Raw genomic sequence first — 20,432 nt, forward strand, 5'->3', positions numbered from 1 at the left:
TTCGAGGAATCGTTTCAGCCCTAGCTGTTTGCGTAATGTTCACAGGAAGATGCCACCTTTCAGTGGCTAATCTCATTTCAAACAGAAAAATGCAATGAATTATGGGAACTGGACGGCTTGCTGGTATCGCTGTCATACGGCTGACATCAGAAATGGATCAGAACTTTAACAGATGTCAAATTTTATTCAACTGAAAGTTTATAAAACTGCTAAGTAGGTTTGATCAGTAACAATATATATCGAGATAGATACGTGATCAATATCAATACATCTGATAGAATATTCAATATATAGAATTGGAACTCCAATCTAGAACCGCTTGGCATTCTGGGACATGTAGGCAGAGGAAAGGCTTTACTACTTTACTAATATTTTAATATTACTGTACTATGATATTACTTTTATTTATTACACAAATTAATTTTTTTATTTGTGTGATAAATTTCTTATTCTGGGACCTGACTCCGTATTTTGTACCACAAACAATCAAATGTGACAATAAAAAATCCTTTAATCCTTTAGTTAAGCTAAGTTGGTGGCAACAACTAACTCTCTCACTCTCTGGTTGCCTAGCAACTCATTCATTCTTTGGTTACCTAGCAACAACTTGCTGAGGAACTGCACAGCAGCAGTTTAATGTTTCACCACTGTGAGTCGTTCTACTTAAAAATTGAAACAATGGGATGGAATGGAAACTGGATAAAACAGGAAACAGTTTGGCAGTATTTCAAATGTCTAGAACAAGAAAAAACTTATCAATAATTATCAGTATTGACTGATTAGAAATACCTACATTGTGGTACATTTTTATATCATCCAGCCCTGCAATTAAGTAAATTAATTTAGGAGAAGCTAAGTGCATTTCAAACATTTCAAAGGTAGCCAAAATGCTAAAGCGCTAAATGGGAACTGCACTGCAAAAACACAAAATCTTACCAAGTATTTTTTGTCTAGTTTCTAGTGCAAATATCTTGGTGCACTTAAAATTTTTTAAATAGCTTATTAGTAACTTTTCAAAAAGAGACAGGAGGTTTTTCAAAATCAATAATTCCTTGGATCTACTTCCACTGGTAGATTTTTTTACTTGTAGCATGGAAAAAATGTCAGAATGTCAGAATAATCTCCCAGTGGAACCAGTATGTTTTTTTTAAAATCAATATTAAGGAAGAATGACTTCTCCAACTTGTCTGCTGTGAAGAACCCAGATTATTGTTTTAATGTCTGATGACGCTCCATGTGGTGATCTGGATTTCCTGCAGATCTCCCTCAGGAATGATCGAGAGCACCCCTCACCTGTTTGGAAATGCCTGGAAGGTGTCGTCAGCCTGCTCCCTCAGCCTGAGCTCGCCTCCGCTCGACCCCTGTGACACCCACCAGCAGGCCGGTTCGTTTCTCTAGTTCATGTTTCTGTCGACTGAAGGGGTTAATCACGCTAAATATCTGATTCTGTTTCAGCTTTGACCCATTTTCAGGGGTTAAATATAAATTTGGGAAATGCGACGCGTCATTTTACATTTCCCATCAGTTGCTTAGCTGATTTTATTAATACGTCGTTGTGATGGAATTTGTACCATTTTTAAATAATAATGTATAATTTCACACAAGGTCTTTTGGGTCTTCCATAAAATGCAGGAACTTATCTGAGACTCTGGGATGAAATAAAATGCAGTTAGTTTGTGTTTATATCTATGTAGTGATTGTGCGCCCCCTGAAATGCTGCCCTGGGTAACTGCCTGTATGGCTCATATCTTAAACCAGCATTAATCAGAATGATTTCTTTTTAGAAAAGTTGTGATTAGCGCAGCTAGCGTAGCTAAAACTGTGTGTATTTGCATTGAACCTAAAGATCCCTACTTTACCTCTGATATTTACAAGATGGGCCCAACATTTTTTAATCCAGCGTATTTTATGACAGACTGTAGTTTAAACTCAGAGCAATTTCACTGGACTCTATAAATCCTTCCTGTTGACCTCTGAAAAGTTTGATGATGAAATAATATGATCCTGATGTGTTAAAAGATGAAGTATTTCTATTAAGTAATAAGTATTTGTAAAACTTATACAAATGTATCACTTAGCAAAGTGCTCAACATTCCTCATTTTACTTTTTGTTTTTCATAAAATTGCTACTTTGTTCTGATATTATTTTGACTTTATTCCCATAGTAGAAATGTAGAAATCTCAGTTTGGCCCTAATTTTCCATCATAGAGATGGCCTGAATTCAAGGCCCAAAAAATAAAGCTGTCGAACAAGATGGCCGCCCTGGGCATGCTGACATCACTCTGCGCTATGAAAAACCAAGGAGAGGATTGGTGGGAAAAAATCCAGATTTCTCAAATCTTCAAAAACTATTCGGTTACATGCTGTAATAATTCAACAACGCCTCCAGGTCTGAACCTTAAAACTTGTTACTGGGAAAGTTGCATAGCGGGAAATGAAGAGATGTGAGAACCGTGATGAAACCCTCGTTCCTGTGTTTCCCTCAGTGACCTACGCGTCGGAGATGTGTGACATCCTGAACCAGGACCTGTTCGCCGCCTGTCATGAGTACCTCAGCCCAACGCCGTTCCACCTGCAGTGCCGCGCAGACACCTGCCGGTGCGGCACGCCTTGCCTCTGCTCCGCCCTGGCTCACTACGCTCGGCACTGCCGCAGGTTCTCCATCATCGTCGACTTCCGAGCGCACGTATCGGACTGTGGTGAGGATTCGGGGGAAAAGATCTTTCATTTCTGCTTTTCTTGCCATAATTATAACTTTATTGTGAAACTTCGTCCTCTCCCAGCTGTCACCTGTCCTGCCACCATGCAGTATGGCACCTGTGTGTCGGCCTGCCAGCGGCGCTGCTCCTCCCTGTCTGTCCCGCAGCACTGTGGGGGCGACTGCGAGGAGGGCTGCGTCTGCCCCCAGGGCTCCTTCTACAACCACCGGACACACACCTGTGTGCACAGGTAAGACCATCAGGTCTTAGTCTGCTCAGTTCTCCAGAATGAGCTGTTTTATCAGAACAATTATTCACTTAAAACAAGCTCCAATATCTTGCTGAAAAGTTATTTGTAAGTTAGTTTTATATAATATATGTACGCCAGAAACTAAACCAAAAATACTTGTAAATATTTTGTGTTTTTGCTGAATTGTTACTTGTAAGTCAGTTTTGTTTTATTTCAAGTGTACTAAGATATTTCTAAATAAAATGTTATTATTTCTCAGTTTTATATCTAAATAAAAGTGAGAAAAAACGTAAAATTCGGTGTTTCTCTGGATATTGCATCTGCATTAGAAACTACACATAAAAAATACTTGGTAAGAGTTTGTAAGTGTATTTCTCCAGTTTTAGTTTTTCCTTCAGTTCCTGCAGTCTTTACAGTTACCTGTCCGTCTAATTTATTTGGTGTGAGTTAGTTTTTTTGTTGTTTAACTTGGTTTATATGCCTTTCTGATGTGTTTTGCTGGAAATCGTTTGGGTGTGGACTGAGGAGCTTGCTGCCTTCGTGTTGGCTGCTGGAGCAGCTCCAGCGTTTTCCTCGCAGACGGCTGCTGAGCTGGAAGCTCTCCACCAAACAAACCCTCTCAGAGTGATATTTGTATCTGCTCTGGATCTGGGGTCAGCCCTTAAGTGGAAAGCCTTGTCGAGCTCGAGGACCCCCATAATTGCGCTCTGCCTTTCAGCGTGCTCCGCCCTGGAAGACTCGCAGCCTAATTCCTCTTAAATGTCCCGGGTTTTTACATCCCACTGCAGCGCGGTGCGTTACTTAGCATGTGATAGAGTTACACCTAGGAATCCACCCTGAAACCCCCTTTTCATTCCCGCTCGGGCCGGGAAGACACAGATATCTGATAACCAGTGAGAAAGAGTTTGTAGTACAGAGGCTGATTTGACTTTAAACTGGATGCAGTTTAACGTAATGTATGGTTTCTGTACATTTTTATTTGTATTAGTTTGTTTTTTAAGGAGGTTTTCTCATTGAATCAAACATTTCCTAAACCTGAGTCCTATTCTCTTACAGCTAATGGTTTGTTTAGGGAAACACAAAGCTCACTGTATCAGCTCTTCACACGTTTAGGTAGATTCATCATGTTTGGAGCTCCGTAGCAGATTTTTTCTACACAATTCTTGTTTTATTACAGCATTAGGGCCATACTAGGAACAAATAAAAGACAAAACAGTAAAATTAAGAGAATAAAGTCATAATATTAAGAGAATAACGTACGAGAATAAAGTCAACATTATATAAGAATAAATTTATAATATTTCAATTACGAGGATAAAGAGTGAAGAATAAATATATCTGTTATTGTAATTATTTAAAAAATGTTTGGCCCCAGTACTCCATTGTTTTTTCTTGTATTATTATATTTATTTTGTTCTATTTCCCAGAATTGGATTGAAGTTACAAATTTCTGCAAGTTGGTTTTATTACTTTCTTTATTTTGCCACTGCAAAAAATGCTAAATCTTACCATGTATTTTTAGTCTATAGTAATATTTAATAATATTTTATTAGACTTGAAATAAGACGACACTAATTTAAAAGTAACTTTTCAGCAAGATATAAGAGTTTGTTTTAAGTAAATAATTCCTTAGTATTAATAAAAAATGCAGAACTAATACATTTTAATCAATACTAAGTAATTATTAATTTAAAACAAACTTACATTTTGCTGAAAAGTTTCTTGTAAGTTAGTTTTGTTTTATTTTAAGTGAACTAAGATATTTGCACTAAAAATTATAAGCAAAAAACACCAAATTGTGTTATATTTTTATCATGTAAATAATTTTGATCTCTATTCTTGATTTGATGTTAAACTAGAATTTAATTAGAATATATGTAACTGAATCTGATTCTGTCTGAACAACTGGAGTGTTTTAATTGGACCTGTTAGTTTAGTAAAGTGCATTGGGAGAACCTTAGTGGTGAATTTGAGTGACATACCTGAACTGGCGCACACTGAGGTGAAGTAATGACCTTTTATTTCATGTTTTTAATGTTTTTGTTGTCGTACCGTCCTCCTGTTTCTCCTCAGGTCCGAGTGTCCCTGCAGTTTCCTCGGAGCCGACTACGAACCCGGAGACGTGATCTTGACATCAGCAGGTGTTCAGTAAGATCTTCTCCAAAGTTTCTTTTTCACAAGATGCTTCAGGTTTCCAGGTTTTTATTGTCTTCTGTCAAACCACAAAATGAGAATAATCCTGGTTTAAAACAATCTGGAAAGGATTAAGATTGAGAGAATTAAACAGAATAAAAACATAACAATGATTTCCAGGTTCAGTAAATTTAAATTTTGATGTTTTAGTGTTTTCATGGGAGATTTTTCTGAATGTTGCTGAAGAGCCACTCAGAGATAGAAGGAGAAACATTGCAGAAGCTGTCGGACTTTTAGCATTTCAGCATTTCATACTATTGCCTTTGGCCAACAATATGGTTGTATGCTAGCATTATGCTATCATTTCATTATGCTAGCATAATGCTATCATTTCATTATGCTAGCATAATGGTAGCATAATGCTATCATTATGCTATCAGCATAAAGATAGCATTATGCTATCTGCGTAATGCTATCAGCATAATGCTATCATAATGGTAGCATAATGCTATAATTTCATTATGCTAGCATACAGCCATGTTTCTGCCCACATTCATTCTTCTTTAAAATGTGTTAATGTTTGAATGTTTGAATGTGTAACATACCCTGATGTTCCCCTACAGACTGTGTCTTAATGGTAAACTGGTTCCCCAGACTGGAGAAACTGGTAAGATGATTCCCTGACTCAGTTTTTAGTGCTTTGGATGTTTTGGCTGAAATTTTTCTGACTTTCTGCAGACAGGCTTTGCCCACCGGGTCAGCTCCACCTGAACTGCTCAGATGGGGAGAACAGCCAATCAGCAGGAAGGGGCGTGGCCTGTGAGCGCACCTGTGAGTCCTACCTGCTGAACATCACCTGCTCTGCGCATGAGCCCTGCGTCGCTGGCTGTGCCTGTCCGCCTGGGTGAGCAGCAGCTTGATTTATTATGAATGGAAGCTCATGAAAATAATCAAACTCCAAACTGGACCAGTCTGGAGTCTGGTTCTGCATAACCAGAACCACACATGGAGAAGCTGCATTCAGCTTCTATGCGCCACACATCTGGAACAAACTAACAGTAAACTGCAAAACTGCCGAAACACTGATTCATTTAAATCGAGACTAAAAGCCCACCTGGTTAGAGCTGATGTTGATTAATAATAAAAGAAACATTGACCAACACATGATGTACATTAATGATTTTTATGATAGTTCTCATCAAATGGTGCTTATATGACTTTTTATTTTTGTGTTTTTATGATCTTCTCTCTTCTTCCTGAAATTTGCTGTACAAATAAAATTTATTGATTTAAATAAACTTGGCTCTATTTAAAAGTAAATTGTCCTAAATCTTACTGTTTGTGCCACATATGGTGTTGGTTAGGATTCTCTGATTCATCCGTTGGAGACAGAAAAGTCTTTAAAGTTGGTAGATGATGCAGACAGACAACCTTAGGTCTGTTTCAGTTCAATCCCTGTAATCCCTCCTGGGTTTTTTTTTTTTTTTTTTTAGATGCATCTGTTAATTTTGAACCTGGATAAGTGGTTTAGGTTTTCAGGTTCATTTGAAACACAGCAAGATGCTGTGAAAAGGTCAGAGATGTGCGGAGATGCCTCATCTAAGACGTGTAAAGCTGACTGGCGTTTCTGTTCGACACATTAAACAAGATGACCTTTACGGTGACATCAGACTCTGGACCCGATGGTCAGGCCTTGATAAGAGCAGTTAATAACTCCCTGAAACCTGAGAGGGGACACATTTAGGGGTAAATATGGCCACAAAGACGCTTCATTGATGGTCAGCGATGATTCAGCTCTAATAAAGAGACTAAAGGTTGTGAGGCTCCATCATCCTGAATCACAGTTTTGGTTTCTGCTTTGACGCTAAAGGTGACCTATTATGATTCTTCCAACAGGTTACGATGGGTCTGAGTGCGAAAGAGAACATGTTTATTACGTTGTTGTACAAAATGATTCTTAGATAGTGAGATTCTAGTTTGGTTCTGCAGAATCAGCTGTTTTTGGGCCTCTATCACTTTAAATGTAAGAAGCTGCTGCTGGCCACGCCTCCAAAACTCAACATTTACACTCACATGTTAATATGGCTGCAAACAGATGCACAATTATACCACCGTACATACTTGAAAAGCAGAAGTAGAGCCTCCTGCACAATCAACACGAATGCATCAAGTGGTTTCTGACTGTTAAGTCAACAACAAAACACTTGTCTTTTCCAGCAGCCATTGTACAGAGCATACAGCAGTAAAACCAGCTGACTATATCTTAACTGAGATTTTCAAAGCTCCTATATCTTGCTGAAACGTTACTTGTAAGTTAGCTTGTCTTATTTCAAGCGTTCTGAGATGTTAGTACTAGAAACTGGACATAAATACTTTGTAAGACTTTGTGTTTTTACAATGAAACCAAAAAAGAAGGAGCTCAGTTGAAGCTTTTACATTGTTATTCACAGCTGTTTCATAAAAACTCTGTTTGGAGAAGAGCTAAGAAAACTTTCAAGCATCATGCTGTGGGACTGTTTATCTGCTCCAGCTTCACCTCAGATCTACAGCTGTGCTGCTGATAATTGGACAAAGCTGCTTTTTCCAAGAGGACACTGACCCTGAACTCTGGATGAAATGTCACCTGACCTTGCATTGTGTTTAAAAGCTGGGTTAGTTACAGGAAACCAACAGAGTTGTTGGTTTTTATGTCAGTCTGAACAGAGGTTTGCGTTGGGTTCCTCTCAGACAAAGTGGATCTGCTGAAAACGCTGATTTGTGCTGAGTTTGGCGCTATCTGCTTAGCTAAGGGACTGAAATAGACCAACACAAAGCAAGGCTTTAGTTTAAAGAATTAAAAAACAAAGATAAAAATTGAAAAGCAACCTCAACTCGTCTGTGTGGTATTTATCTGCAGCAGGACTTTAAAACCTCTAATGGGAAATAATTAGCTGCCGTGTTGACTGAGGACCCCATTGTGTTTTCTTCGTTCACAAAGGAACACTTTGTTTATGATCAAAATGTCGACCATTCATTCCCTCGTTCTGTGTCAGCTGACCTCATATAAACCTTTTAGGTCCAAAACAGAAGCCTGCGGTTTCCTGGAATTTGGTATCAGTTTCAGTTTATATGTACACATCATGCTGGGCAAAAGTCTTAAATCCCCCCAACTTTTTCTAGACTTTTCCACCAGTTTTGGTCATTAGTTCTCCAAACTACCTGATAGTCTTCAAAAGTTTCTCCACTGGCTTCACCTTCTTTAAGTCAGGATTTTTGATTTAGTCCTTAAACCTGATCTTTTTAGGAACAATGTTTCTCTCAGTAATCCAGGCATTTCTAGACTCCTTGTTGCGAGACCATGACAGCAGATTGTGCAGCGTCTGCTTAAAAGTGAGGAAAATGATCGAAGAGCAGGTGTGTGATTGCAAACAAATACAATTACCACCAGATAAACATTATCTGTAAGTAATTAATGCTAAAAACTGGTAAAAATCCAGGAAAGACCTAAGGGATGCAAACCTTCCCAAAGGAGACGGTAGATGCTTTAATGCCAAGGAACAACCAGCAAACAGAAAACAATAAAACGGTAATGAACAGTGATTATTAAATTAAAACGTCTTCGATTAAACATTATTTTTGCTTGTTAAATATGTCAAAGGAATTAGAAGAAATATTTAAACATAATATTATTGTTTAAATAATAATATTATTTAAATATTATTATTTAAATAATAATATTTATTATTATTATTATTATAATAATAATATTATTATTATTATTAATAATATACATAATATATATACAATATATACAATATATATTGTATATATATTGTATATAATACAATATAATAATACAATATTATATTGTATTATTATATTATACAATATAATAATACAATATAATAATTGTATTATTATATTGTATAATAATACAATATTATTGTATTATTATAATACAATAATACAATAATTATTGTATTATTCAATACAATAATTATTGTATTGAATGGATTTTTTCCAAATACTTTTTTACTCTTACTTGAGTAATTTCTTTGATGGCTGCTTTTTATTTTTACTTAAGTAAAAATATGTTGAAGTAGTTTTGAACACAGTTTTTGGAAACGGTGATACACGGTGGTGACTGAGTCATGCTGTGGGCTTTTCAGGAGATAATTACAATCCGGGAAGAAAACCCGTTAGAATCAGCTGGAGACTTGAGACCAATTGAGAATCTGTGGTTCCGACTAGAGATGCAAATATTTCATTTCTAATTAAATGTACAAATCTTTGCTTTGATTTTGTGATAACAAATTAGACGCGGTAACTTCTTACCCCTGTTGAGATCAAGTTTGCGCTTTTACATTGTCCCATGAAATTAAATTCACCCCGACCGGCTGGAGCTGTGAGGATTTATGGGTGACATGTTGGTAGGTCGGCAGGATAAGTGATTGCAGAATCTTTGATCAGAGTAATCAATATGGCCGCTTGGCGCGCAGATAAAGGAAGCTGTTAGCGGCGTTTTATCTGTCGTGTAACTCTACTCAGATGAACCTCGGGTTTATGGCGGCACCATTCAGTGTGTCACGTCATTGTCTGCTGCCTCGCCAGTGGATGTAGCTCAGCTCTGCATATTACAAGATACTTATCAGCCTGGTGCTGCAGAGTGGAGGAGAGCAAATGGAGGCATCCAGACAAAGACTGGTTTTCTCTCTCTATCTCTGAGAATCCTAATTGTCTGGATTTCTCATGTAGCGAACGAGTGTTATTCCTTTTCATTCACAGCTGCCCACCCTTCAAGCTCTCTTTCATTTGCTGGAATGTTCCTGCAGTGGAAGCCAACATCTGTCAGTGAACTCACAAATGAGTCCAAGCTAGAGGCAAACTCAGACTTCAGATGACAGGAAGTCGGTAGCATGCCTTTACCAAGCATTTCTTCAGCATTAAGTTATTGGATTCAGTTTTTTAGCCATTACCTTCCAACAATTTGGTTAAAGACCTTTTATTGCTCTCCTCTTTTCGAGATTGTGTTGCAGAGATTTCCCGTCCATGAAAGAAAGCCTTCTGGTAGTGGATGCCAGCTCATTTACGGAGGATGCCAAGGAGTTCCCTGGCTAGTGTCCTGACCGTTGTCTGCTTCAAGTTCACATGGACCTTTATGGAGTGAAGTTCAGTATTTGGGGTCCCCTAGAGAAAGTGGCTCTTACCCAGCTCTGAACCGTTTTAGCACATTCTGGAAAAAACGTCTTGAAGATGGCAATAGAAAAAAAGCAAAGCCTCAGACCTTCCAAAACCAGCCAGCCTTCTCCACATAAACACCCCTTGAAGTCCAGCCCATAACACCACTAACAGGATTGGTGACCAGGGAGATCTCTGCCAGAGTCCAAGAGGAACCAGGAACAAACTCCAGAAGATTTATTTACTGATCTAATCCTTGGTGGTAATTTAGGACCTTCCTATGAAGGGTCATTCATAGGAAGGTCAAGTATGTGCCTTTATCGAGTATAAAGGCACATACTTTATTCCAGTTAGAATTGGACTCAGTGTTATCCTTTGTTGGCCATTTTGTACAGAATATCTTGTTTAGGAGAACCAGCCTCTACTGCTTCGGTTTGCAGATGATGTGGTTCTGTTTGTGTCACTTTACTTGGAAGGACTGAAGCTGTTTAAAGCCAAAAGAAACAACCAGGATGAAGGTTGGAACCAGCAGGTGAAGTGCTGGGAATGAGCTGCTGTCATTCGGAGAAGGAGAGATTTATAGGGTGGATAGAGGGATGGATGTCTGAGAGGCAAAGACATTCCTCACCATGAGCTGTGGTGATGGAAAGAATGGGATTATAAGTACTAAGATTCGTCCTTAGGAACAGGGTCGATGCCTAGCATATCCCAAATGAGTGCAGAATGGTATCATCACTCTGCCATGTTTCAAAGAGTCACTGTAGGAGGTTTTTGGAGATTTTCCATTTGCGGTAGAAGAGACTGGTCCAGATCCTGCTGTCAATAGAGAGACTTTAACTTGTGGCTCTCTTTGGGGGAGGACTTAGTTTCTTGGTTGAGCTGGATGAGGTATTTCTGGTAAAGGAAGTCCAAAAGTACTTGTTTGACTTTATGTTCCTGTTATCCAGTGCTACAGGTGACTGAACAGACAGAACAGATTTTGTAACTTTTAACATTTTTTAACACAAAAACACGGTGGGAACCCTGCCTACGTCACCTGACATACACAATCTCTCAGTTGCACCTTGAGCATAATTTCTGTTTGATTTGTTTTAAAACAGGAAGTCCTGACCTCATATTTCCCCTCCCCAGGTTACTGAAACATGGGGATGAGTGCTTTGAGCCTGATGCCTGCCCCTGTTTGTGGAAAGGGAAAGAATATTTCCCTGGCGACCGAGTTTCCTCCCCCTGCTACCAGTGGTACGTTCACACGTATGAAGTATATAAGATTATCTCAGTTTCTTATCAAAAAGTTAAGAATTACCTCAGAATGAAGACAAATCTCCAACAATGTTCTGCTGCAACGTTTAGCCTGACACCACAGAGTTGTGAGGTTGTTAGAGGAGCAAAAGTTGCCATCTGATATGTGTAATTCTCTGTTATCAGGAGGCAGAGAATAGGGCTTGGAAACAGGGCAGGCCCTTGTACATGTCTCTGATTCCATCTGCTTCAAACCGACCCTGGCTGGTGAAAGAAACCTCCCAGTGATCTCTGTTATTCTCCCGTCCTTCTCCTTCAAGTTACAGCCAGGGAAGATGATGTAGATGACAGCTTAATGGCACAATTGGCCAATTTACCAGCACTTTTCTGCCTTTGGTAAACCAAAGGCTCTTCACAAATGGAGACGGTTAGAGGTGAAAAGCGGTTCCTGCAGTAAGTGGGAACAAGTTGATGCTAAACCACTGAAGCTTTTCTTTCCTTGTAGCGTTTGCCAACATGGGATGTTCCAGTGTGTGTTTCGTCCGTGTCCGTCCATGTGCACGACTTACGGTGACCGCCACTACAGGACGTTCGACGGACTGCTGTTTGACTACGTCGGGGCCTGCAAGGTCTATCTTGTTAAGGTACCTAATCATTTCTGCATCTGTTTAAAGGTAAACTTTTCTGCTTCCATAAACAGGTTTGGATAGGTCTATAGGCGAAACAAAACATGTTCATTACATTCTTTACACAATCAGAATGCAGCAACTGATTTCTGGATGGTAAGTCAGCAACAAAACACTTGTGTTTTCCAGCATCCATTGTACAGCATATAAAACGGTAAAACCAGCTGACCAAACGTGCTGGAGCTTAGCTGGGGTTGCTAGGTAACGGGCTGGGCTTTGCTGGTGTTGCTAGGTAATGGGCTGGGGTTGCTAGGTAACGGGCTTTGCTGGGGTTGCTAGGTAACGGGCTGCGCTTTTCTAGGGTTGCTAGGTAACGGGCTGCGCTTTTCTAGGGTTGCTAGGTAACGGGCTGGGTTTTGCTGGGGTTGCTAGGTAATGGGCTTTGCTGGGGTTGCTAGGTAACGGCGCAGTGCCTGACGATTTGTGACGTTACATTTTGAAACAGCTAACACCAAAAAACATTAACTTATTGCCTAAAATTGTCTGTATGTTTTTTTAAGTGCTTAGGTTGTTTATAGCAGCAGTAGAAACTCAATTTGAAGTACAAGAACATGCAAAATGTGAATTTAGCATAATACTTCCTCTTTAAATGTAGAGGTTTGTAACTGATTTTTGCACCACAGCAGCTGAATTGAAACAGATGCTGCCGTTTTGGTTCCCAGTCTGCTGGACTCTGAGGGTGAACTGGTTCCCAGTCTGCTGGAGGGGGGAACACAGTTTACGTTTGTGTCCTGTCATCCACAGAGCAGCGCTGATGTGATGCTGAGCGTTTTGGTGGAGAACGTCGACTGCTTCGACAGTGGAATCATCTGCAGGAAATCCCTTCTGATCAACATCCGCGGATCCTTCATATCTTTCGACGACGATTCTGGAAAACCAGTAAGCGCCATCTTTGTGTTTTAAACGTTTCCTGTATGAATCAAGAAGGTAACTGGAACCCAAATCCCATGCAGAATCCGTCTAGTGTGATCGACAGGAAGCAGCAGATGTTCATCTGGCCAGCTGGATATTTCACAATAATTCACTTCCCAGAAGAAGACGTGACGGTGCTGTGGGACCGGAAGACAATGGTTCACGTCCAGGTTGGCCCCCGCTGGCAGGTAGGACTCTGTTTTTACTCTGCTCATCATGCATGACGATGAGTGGTCAGAGCAAAGTGAGATAACGCAACGTGTCCAGGGGAAACTCAGCGGCCTGTGTGGGAACTTTGACCTGAAGACGATCAACGAAATGCGGACACCTGACAACATCGACTCGCCGACGCCGCAGGAGTTTGGAAACAGCTGGACGGCCATGGAGGTGAGCGGAGCGTCCTGCAAATAATTTATATTTCACTGTAGAGAAAAATAAAACTGGTCATTTCATCTCTTCTAGCTGCATGTTTTAACAATTAACTGCGACATTTCATTTAAGATAAAACTGTGTGAGTATTTCCTACAATGGAGTATTAGGGCCATACTGAAAAAATAAATACATAAATAAAATGATCAGAGTAAATGAATACAAAAAACGTCACATAAGAGTAAAAGCCAAATATTAAGGCTTTATTCTCTTATGAATGTATCCTCATATTATTATGGCTTTATTTTTGTATTATTACAACTTTATTCTCATAATAAAGTTGTAATAATATGAGAATAAAGTCATAGTATTATGAGAGTAAAGTTGTAATATTATGACTTTATTCTGATACTACAAGTTTTTTCCATAAGACTTTATTCTTGTAATATTGTGATACTTTGTCTTAATTTTCCTATAATAAATCTATAAGGCTTGAATTTTCTGTGTGTGTTTGTGTGTTCAGTGTGTGAACAGTCCAGACATCAGACATCCTTGCAGCCTCAGTCCTCTCAGGGAGCCCTTTGCAAAGCGTCAGTGTGGCGTCCTGCTCAGTGAAGTCTTCCAGACCTGCCACCCGGTGGTGAGGAGTGGCGCTACAACAGATCTCTGTTTTACTCATTTATCTTCCTGTATGCAACCAGGTTCAAACCCAATTAAGATCAAGTTCTCCTTGTATGACAGGGTTTTAGGATCATTGTAGGCAGAAAAAAGAGTGCATTTTTTACCAGGCAACTCTTATTCAACTTCAAGGTTAATCTCAGAAATTTTCTAGAAAAAACTTGAACATTTCTGGGCGCCAAAAGTGAAAAATGTGCAAGAAAACACACAAACATTTCTGAGTTTTAAAAGGCAAAATTTTTCAATTTTTAACTTTCTTCTGAGTTTTTTTCAAGTAAATGTTCAACTTTTCGAACTAAGAAATTTAGAACTTAATCTCAAATTTTCTGAGATTTTTATGATTCAATTTTCTATTTTTTGAAATCAGAAATTTCCTAGAAAAATCTTGGAAATTTCTGAAATTAATCTCAAATTTTCAGCTTTTTAAACCCAGAAATTTCTTTGTTTTTTCTATAAAATTTCTGAGCTTAATCTCAAATTTTCAATTTTTTTATTCAAAATTTTTTAACTTTTCAAACTAAGAAAGTTCCCATTTTTTATAGAAAATTTCAGAGATAAGTCTCAAAATGTATCTGTTTTTTGGCAACAATTTACTTTTTGCTGTCTACAACGACACTAATACGATGATCATTGCTTAAATAAGATTTTACTATTCTGAGTAACTAAATCTTGTTTTATTAAAGCCATAATAAAATTAAACCCGTGAAATGTTTCACTTTGTGTGTAATGAATCTATACAACATGAAAGTTTTAAAAATATTCCAAATAATTGACATGAAAATTAAAAAAAAGGATTTTTCACTTCCTGAAGCCTGTTATGTGTGCTCAGGTGGATGTCACCTGGTTCTACATGAACTGCCTCGCTGACACATGCGCCTGCAGCCGCGGCGGCGACTGTGAGTGTTTCTGCACCAGCGTGGCAGCGTACGCAGGGCGCTGCTGCCATGAGGGCGTTCCTGTCGACTGGCGCTCGCCGTCTCTCTGCCGTAAGGAAAAACCTCCCAGATTGGTCGTTTCTTTGTTTTACCCAACAGATGTCTGATGTCATTTCTTTTTTCTAAGCAGCCAGAGTTTTTTTTCCTGAAGTTCTTTCAAGGATTTTCTCCAGTTTTGTTCCTTAAATTTGAGATTTGAATCTGATCCATAACATAATAATTCCTGATGAGCCTCAATTGAAATTTTTAATTGAGTTAATTTCATGGTAATTGCATTTTAATTGATAACCACATATGGACAAAATAAGTAACATTTTCAATTCAAAAACCTTATTTGCTGCCAAATTATTCGATAGATAGATATACTTACGGTGGTGTATTAGGGCAATTATAGATGGGGGGAAATAGGAGTAAATTTTCAAGACAAAAAACAGAAATTCTGGGATTAATCTAAAAATCTTTCAAGGGAAAAAATTGGAAATTTCTGAGATTAATCTTGGAATTTTCTCACAAATTAACTTCTTTTTTGTAGTACGTTGGCCCTAATGCACAATCGTTGTACAAATAACAACAATATGACATATTGCAAGATTATTATAAGACGTTTTTTTAATTCCCGTTTCTTTTTCTTTTCTGCAGCATATGACTGTGAATTCTACAACAAAGGTAAAAAAAAACTTTCCTTCATATGCTGACTTTATCTTTATTACTTCGTCAGTTTTGTTTTCCTAAAAACTAATTCCCATAATAAAACAGAAACCTGAGCTAATTTCTCTTTACTTTTTTCATGCTGTCTGAACTGAGGAATAGTTGTTTTCATGTTTCCCCAGTTTTTGATAAAGAGTTTTGTTGATGTTTTGATTTATTTATCTGAAGAAAGACGACTTTGAGCTATGAAAGACATTTTCATGTTTCTGAACAAAAATAAGTGAAGCTGCAAACTGTTAGAGACTACGGAAACACAATAATGCATAAAATAGTCAAAAACATCTGTGGATTTCAGACATGTTGGGTTTCTTGTAAAATTGGTGCCTCCTCCCTGCAGTTCTGGGTAAAGGTCCGCTCAGGCTCTGGACCTTCTGGGATCAGACGTCTCTGCTGGCAGCCAGCCGGTCCAACGGCTTCGTGTTCCTGCAGCGGGTCAACACCAGCGCCGACGCCGCTCCTGGGATCCTCTCAGAGTTCATGATGACGCCGGGCCTCAGCAGAGCTCGGCCACACGGTGGGTTCATATTTGTTTAGATTTAGAATCTCTAAATCAGGGAGGTCCAACGTGTGGCCCAAGGGCCATTTGTGGCCCTTTGATTAATTTTGTGTGGCCCCTGACCAGAATTCAAGGATAGCAAAGATTTGGCCCTCTGAGACTTTTTGTCATTTTTTCAGGACGGGAATTTTCCATGTTAAGTTTATATCTTCTTAAACGGAAAATGTTAAGTATAACACCAATTTTCTTTTGGTAGGCTTTTTATTTCATAAGTTGTTTCTGCTCAAAAACACACTAAATACAGCAAAGATTGTAGAAGAAAATTCTAATTTTTGGTTCTAGGAATAAACTAAAAACATTTAAAGACTTAAAAAAAGGAAAATAATAAACCCAAAAGGTTAAATAATGTTAAAGATTAAGGCAAATGTAAAATATTACATGTTTTATTTATTGTCATGTAGGTAAAAGTCACATTTTTGCTATTTTAATTGAAGGAAAAGAAGAAAATCTTAGCTGTTTTTTCCTTTTTATTGTTAAAAAAGGTACAACAAATATATAAAAAACAGTATACCATGTAAAAGTATTAATAACATCAGCCAGGGGTTATTACAACACCATTTACATAAATTGAAGTCACAAAACAAAGAATCTTTCTGTTGAATTTACATTTGTGAATAAAAAACGAGTCTCGGTTGGTAAGAACTGTTATTTGTTTGTTACGACTTTGCTTGTTTATGATGCTCTGCTCGCATGTCAACAGCTATTGTTATTTTTATTTAATTAAAAATTATTAAACACAACAGATAAATACAACTGATAGAAATGAGTGGATAATGATTTTTATTTCTGCCAAAGCAACTCAGGTCTATTTCTCTTTTACTGTGCTTCTAAATTATAAATAGCCCTAAAATGTTAATTCACACAACATTTATAGTAAATTAAAAAGTTATTTTTTGATTTCCATGTGTTTGACATCACTGGGAAGATTAAAATCCACTCTTTCAGAATAGGCCAGTAACTCAAAACGCCCCAAGTAGACTTGTTAATTTATATTGTTGAGGCCATTCACAAAGAAAACAACAAAGAGTGAGTTAAGAGACTAATATTGTCATTTCAGGTTGTACATATTAAGATGCTACGTAGAATAAACTCCATTGAAAAGCCCATTTTTCTATGCTAAAAACCCTGAATCTGTTTGTAAACTGTTAAACTTCTCTGTGAATCAGATTCGGTGTGCAGCCGTTTGAGAGCCAGCCAGGCTTCACTCCTGCCATTTCCTTTGCTGTTGATCTGAGCTCTCCTGTGAAAACACCGACGAAGGCGATGGACTCATTGTAAAAGGGTTCAGAGATCAGATTGGCAAACACTCATATAGCAACTCAAGCTGCAGGCTTGACAGCCGGCCAAACCTGCAACAAGCTGCTCCAGCTCCTGCTGGTTCCTTCAAACACTCATTTCAACCAGTTTGACGTTTATGTATTTATGTTTGTTCATTGCTGATTACCTTAAAATAATAACTTTCACAAATTTCAGTGTTCAGGATTACTTTTGTTTTTGTTTATGTCATTTGAATTGGAGGAACAGATTTTTAAATTAGAGTAAGTTGCTCTATTACTTAAAAACCATAACAATCTCTTAAAATATAACTGATATTACACATTTTAAAGGAGCTGCACTGCAAAAACACAAAATCTTACTTGGTCTAGTTTCTAGTGTAAATATCTTACTTCACTTGAAATAAGAAAAAAAACTAACTTTCAAGTAACTTTTCAGCAAGAAATAGGAGGTTGTTTTAAGTAATTCCTTAAAATTGTTGGAGGTTTTTTATTTTTTTTTTTTTATAAAAAAACAGTTCCATTGGCAGAGTATTTAAATTATATATTTTTTCCCTTGTTATATGTGAAAACATTCTGCCAATGGAAGTAGTACTTTTTCCCACCAATATTAAAGATTTAATTACTTAAAACAAGCTGCTGTATCTGGCGAAAAAGTTATTATTTTTTTTCTAATTTCATGTGTGCTAAGATATTTGTACTAGAAATTAGGCAAAAATACTCTAAGACTTTGTGTTTGTGGGGTGTGTACAGTGCCTACAGTGGTTAAAACCAGCTGACCGAATTACACATTTGAATTCCATTTGGGTTGCTAGGTAACAGGGCTGGGGTTGCTAGGTAACGGGGCACTGCCCCTGGAATTGGGAGGTTTTTGAAACAGCTCCTTTTCCAGGCATTAACAAACATTAGCTTATTGCCAAAAAACAGGTAGGTGTTTTTTTTTTTTAAGTGCTTTGAAGTCATATTTTCTGTTTTTGCAGTGTAGGCGGTGTCGAAAACCATTAGAAACAAAAGCGGTGAATAGTTATTTTTTCCTCTCCACAGATGCATCGCGGGTTTCCTTTGAAGCCGTCGACAGACCGAACTACTTCCTGCACGCGAGCGCCAGCGGCCAGGTGAGGCTGGCCAAGTGGGAGGGAAGTGATGCATTCTGGGACGGAGCCACCTTCGTCCTCCACAGGAACACCTGGATCTCGGGCTACGACTCGCTGGAGTCGCACGCCAAACCCGGCTTCTTCCTGCACGCCACGCCGCCACGCCTCCACCTGCTCAAGTTCAGACACAGCTACGGTTTCCGCAAGGCGTCGCTGTTCAGACTGACGGGTCAGAGTCACAAAAAGAATCACAACACAGCAGAGTTTTCACACGATTCAAACATAAAACAAACACACCACAGAAATAACCAGTTTAGTAGCAACTAGTTACATTTACTCAGTAAGTTTTTTTTTTTTGAAAAAGTTTACCTGTAGGAGTATTTGTACTATGCTGTAGTTTTTACTTTTCCTTCAGTAAAAATATGCTGAAGTAGCAAACAAAGAGCCACTTTTTGTGTTGCTAATGTAATATTTTACACCTAAAGCTGGAGAAAAAATACATTTGGTCGTCACTTTAAAACTACTTTAATTGTGTATAAAAACTGGGGTAATAAGATAGAAGATGGTAATTCCGACTAAAAAGAGTAAAAATTATTCACTTCCTGTTAAATTCATGAGTTATTCTAAACGCATATCTCCTATTTAACACCTGATAGATTCCAGAAATATGAATTTAGACACAGGAGTGTTTCATTCACTGTTTAATAATTATTATATTCATTTAGCATAAATTCAGCCTGAGTTTGGATTTTATTTTAACATATTATGACCAAATAATATTTTATGACTTCGTTACACAATTTCTCATCACAATCCGCTGTTCTGATTATAAGGAAATATGTAATATTTTATATTAATTGAATCAAATTTTATTTTATGTCAACATTTTCTTGTGTGTGTGTGTTTTTTTTCCTGAAACGTTTCCCTTCTTCGCTAGTTTCACTAACCTGAGGATCAAATCATCTTAATAAATTTGCTGGTAGCCAATCAGAAAATTAGCATCAGAAATAACATTTAAATAAGTTATTTTAATTTTTGTTTTATTTTAAAATATGATTGAATAACGGAAAACAAAAAATTATGATGAAAAATTTAAGATAAAAAATGATGGGTTTCAATTTGTTTTTAATTTTGCATCTTTTTTTAATTTCCCTCCTTCTTTCTTAGGCCTTCACAGCGCCACCTGGTGGCCATGTTAATGAGAGGAAGTAATCTTTAGTGGTAATTTATTTATTTAAGTGTGTTTTTTGCTCAGGCCCCAGCCCAGACACCCCTCCGGGTCCTCGCTGCCAGTGGAGGTACGACTCCTGCATCAACCCCTGCTTCAGGACCTGCAGCGACCCGTCTGCCGACTCCTGCGTCACCATCCCACAGTCAGACCTTTGACCTTCACCTGTTTCTGACACGATGTGAAACGATCAGTTTAATGGGAGCCGACATGTTGAGGCTTTTATTTTGTGAATGTGTTTCCTGTGCAGAGTAGAGGGCTGCCTTCCTGTCTGCCCCCAAAACACAGTCCTGGATGAAATCACCCGTCGATGTGTTCATGTTGAAGACTGTAAGTAGCTCAAAGTCTGCTTCACCGACACTCAGTCTGGAGAACAGACGTGGTAGAGCAGGAGAAACTTTACCAGAGTAAGAGCAGCATCACTTCAACATGTTTTTACTCAGTGTTGGTAATTTACTCGTTGTGGCTATTCATTTCAGCCCACGGACAAACGCCAAGATCAAGTCAATCACT

The 20,432-nt window shown here is 38.2% G+C and overlaps 1 protein-coding gene across 1 annotated transcript in view; it reads left to right on the top strand.

The window, feature by feature from the left end:
- The window catches only part of otog (otogelin), a 51,745-nt gene that overhangs the window by 11,977 nt on the left and 19,336 nt on the right, over nt 1-20,432 (top strand). Inside the window, exons 13-30 of the mRNA XM_088004642.1 lie at nt 1,260-1,384; nt 2,488-2,700; nt 2,785-2,950; nt 5,024-5,098; nt 5,707-5,750; nt 5,822-5,987; nt 11,372-11,479; nt 11,985-12,123; nt 12,910-13,044; nt 13,119-13,265; nt 13,345-13,464; nt 13,970-14,086; nt 14,954-15,110; nt 15,699-15,725; nt 16,105-16,281; nt 18,642-18,920; nt 19,905-20,064; nt 20,170-20,249. Of these exons, the coding sequence (XP_087860768.1) occupies nt 1,260-1,384; nt 2,488-2,700; nt 2,785-2,950; nt 5,024-5,098; nt 5,707-5,750; nt 5,822-5,987; nt 11,372-11,479; nt 11,985-12,123; nt 12,910-13,044; nt 13,119-13,265; nt 13,345-13,464; nt 13,970-14,086; nt 14,954-15,110; nt 15,699-15,725; nt 16,105-16,281; nt 18,642-18,920; nt 19,905-20,064; nt 20,170-20,249 (2,435 nt within the window). The remainder of the gene's footprint in view (nt 1-1,259; nt 1,385-2,487; nt 2,701-2,784; nt 2,951-5,023; nt 5,099-5,706; nt 5,751-5,821; nt 5,988-11,371; nt 11,480-11,984; nt 12,124-12,909; nt 13,045-13,118; nt 13,266-13,344; nt 13,465-13,969; nt 14,087-14,953; nt 15,111-15,698; nt 15,726-16,104; nt 16,282-18,641; nt 18,921-19,904; nt 20,065-20,169; nt 20,250-20,432) is intronic.

The sequence above is a fragment of the Poecilia mexicana genome, unplaced genomic scaffold (assembly GCF_051168715.1).
Source record: "Poecilia mexicana isolate PSO_F unplaced genomic scaffold, ASM5116871v1 scaffold_3, whole genome shotgun sequence".
Taxonomy (NCBI): Eukaryota; Metazoa; Chordata; class Actinopteri; order Cyprinodontiformes; family Poeciliidae; genus Poecilia; species Poecilia mexicana.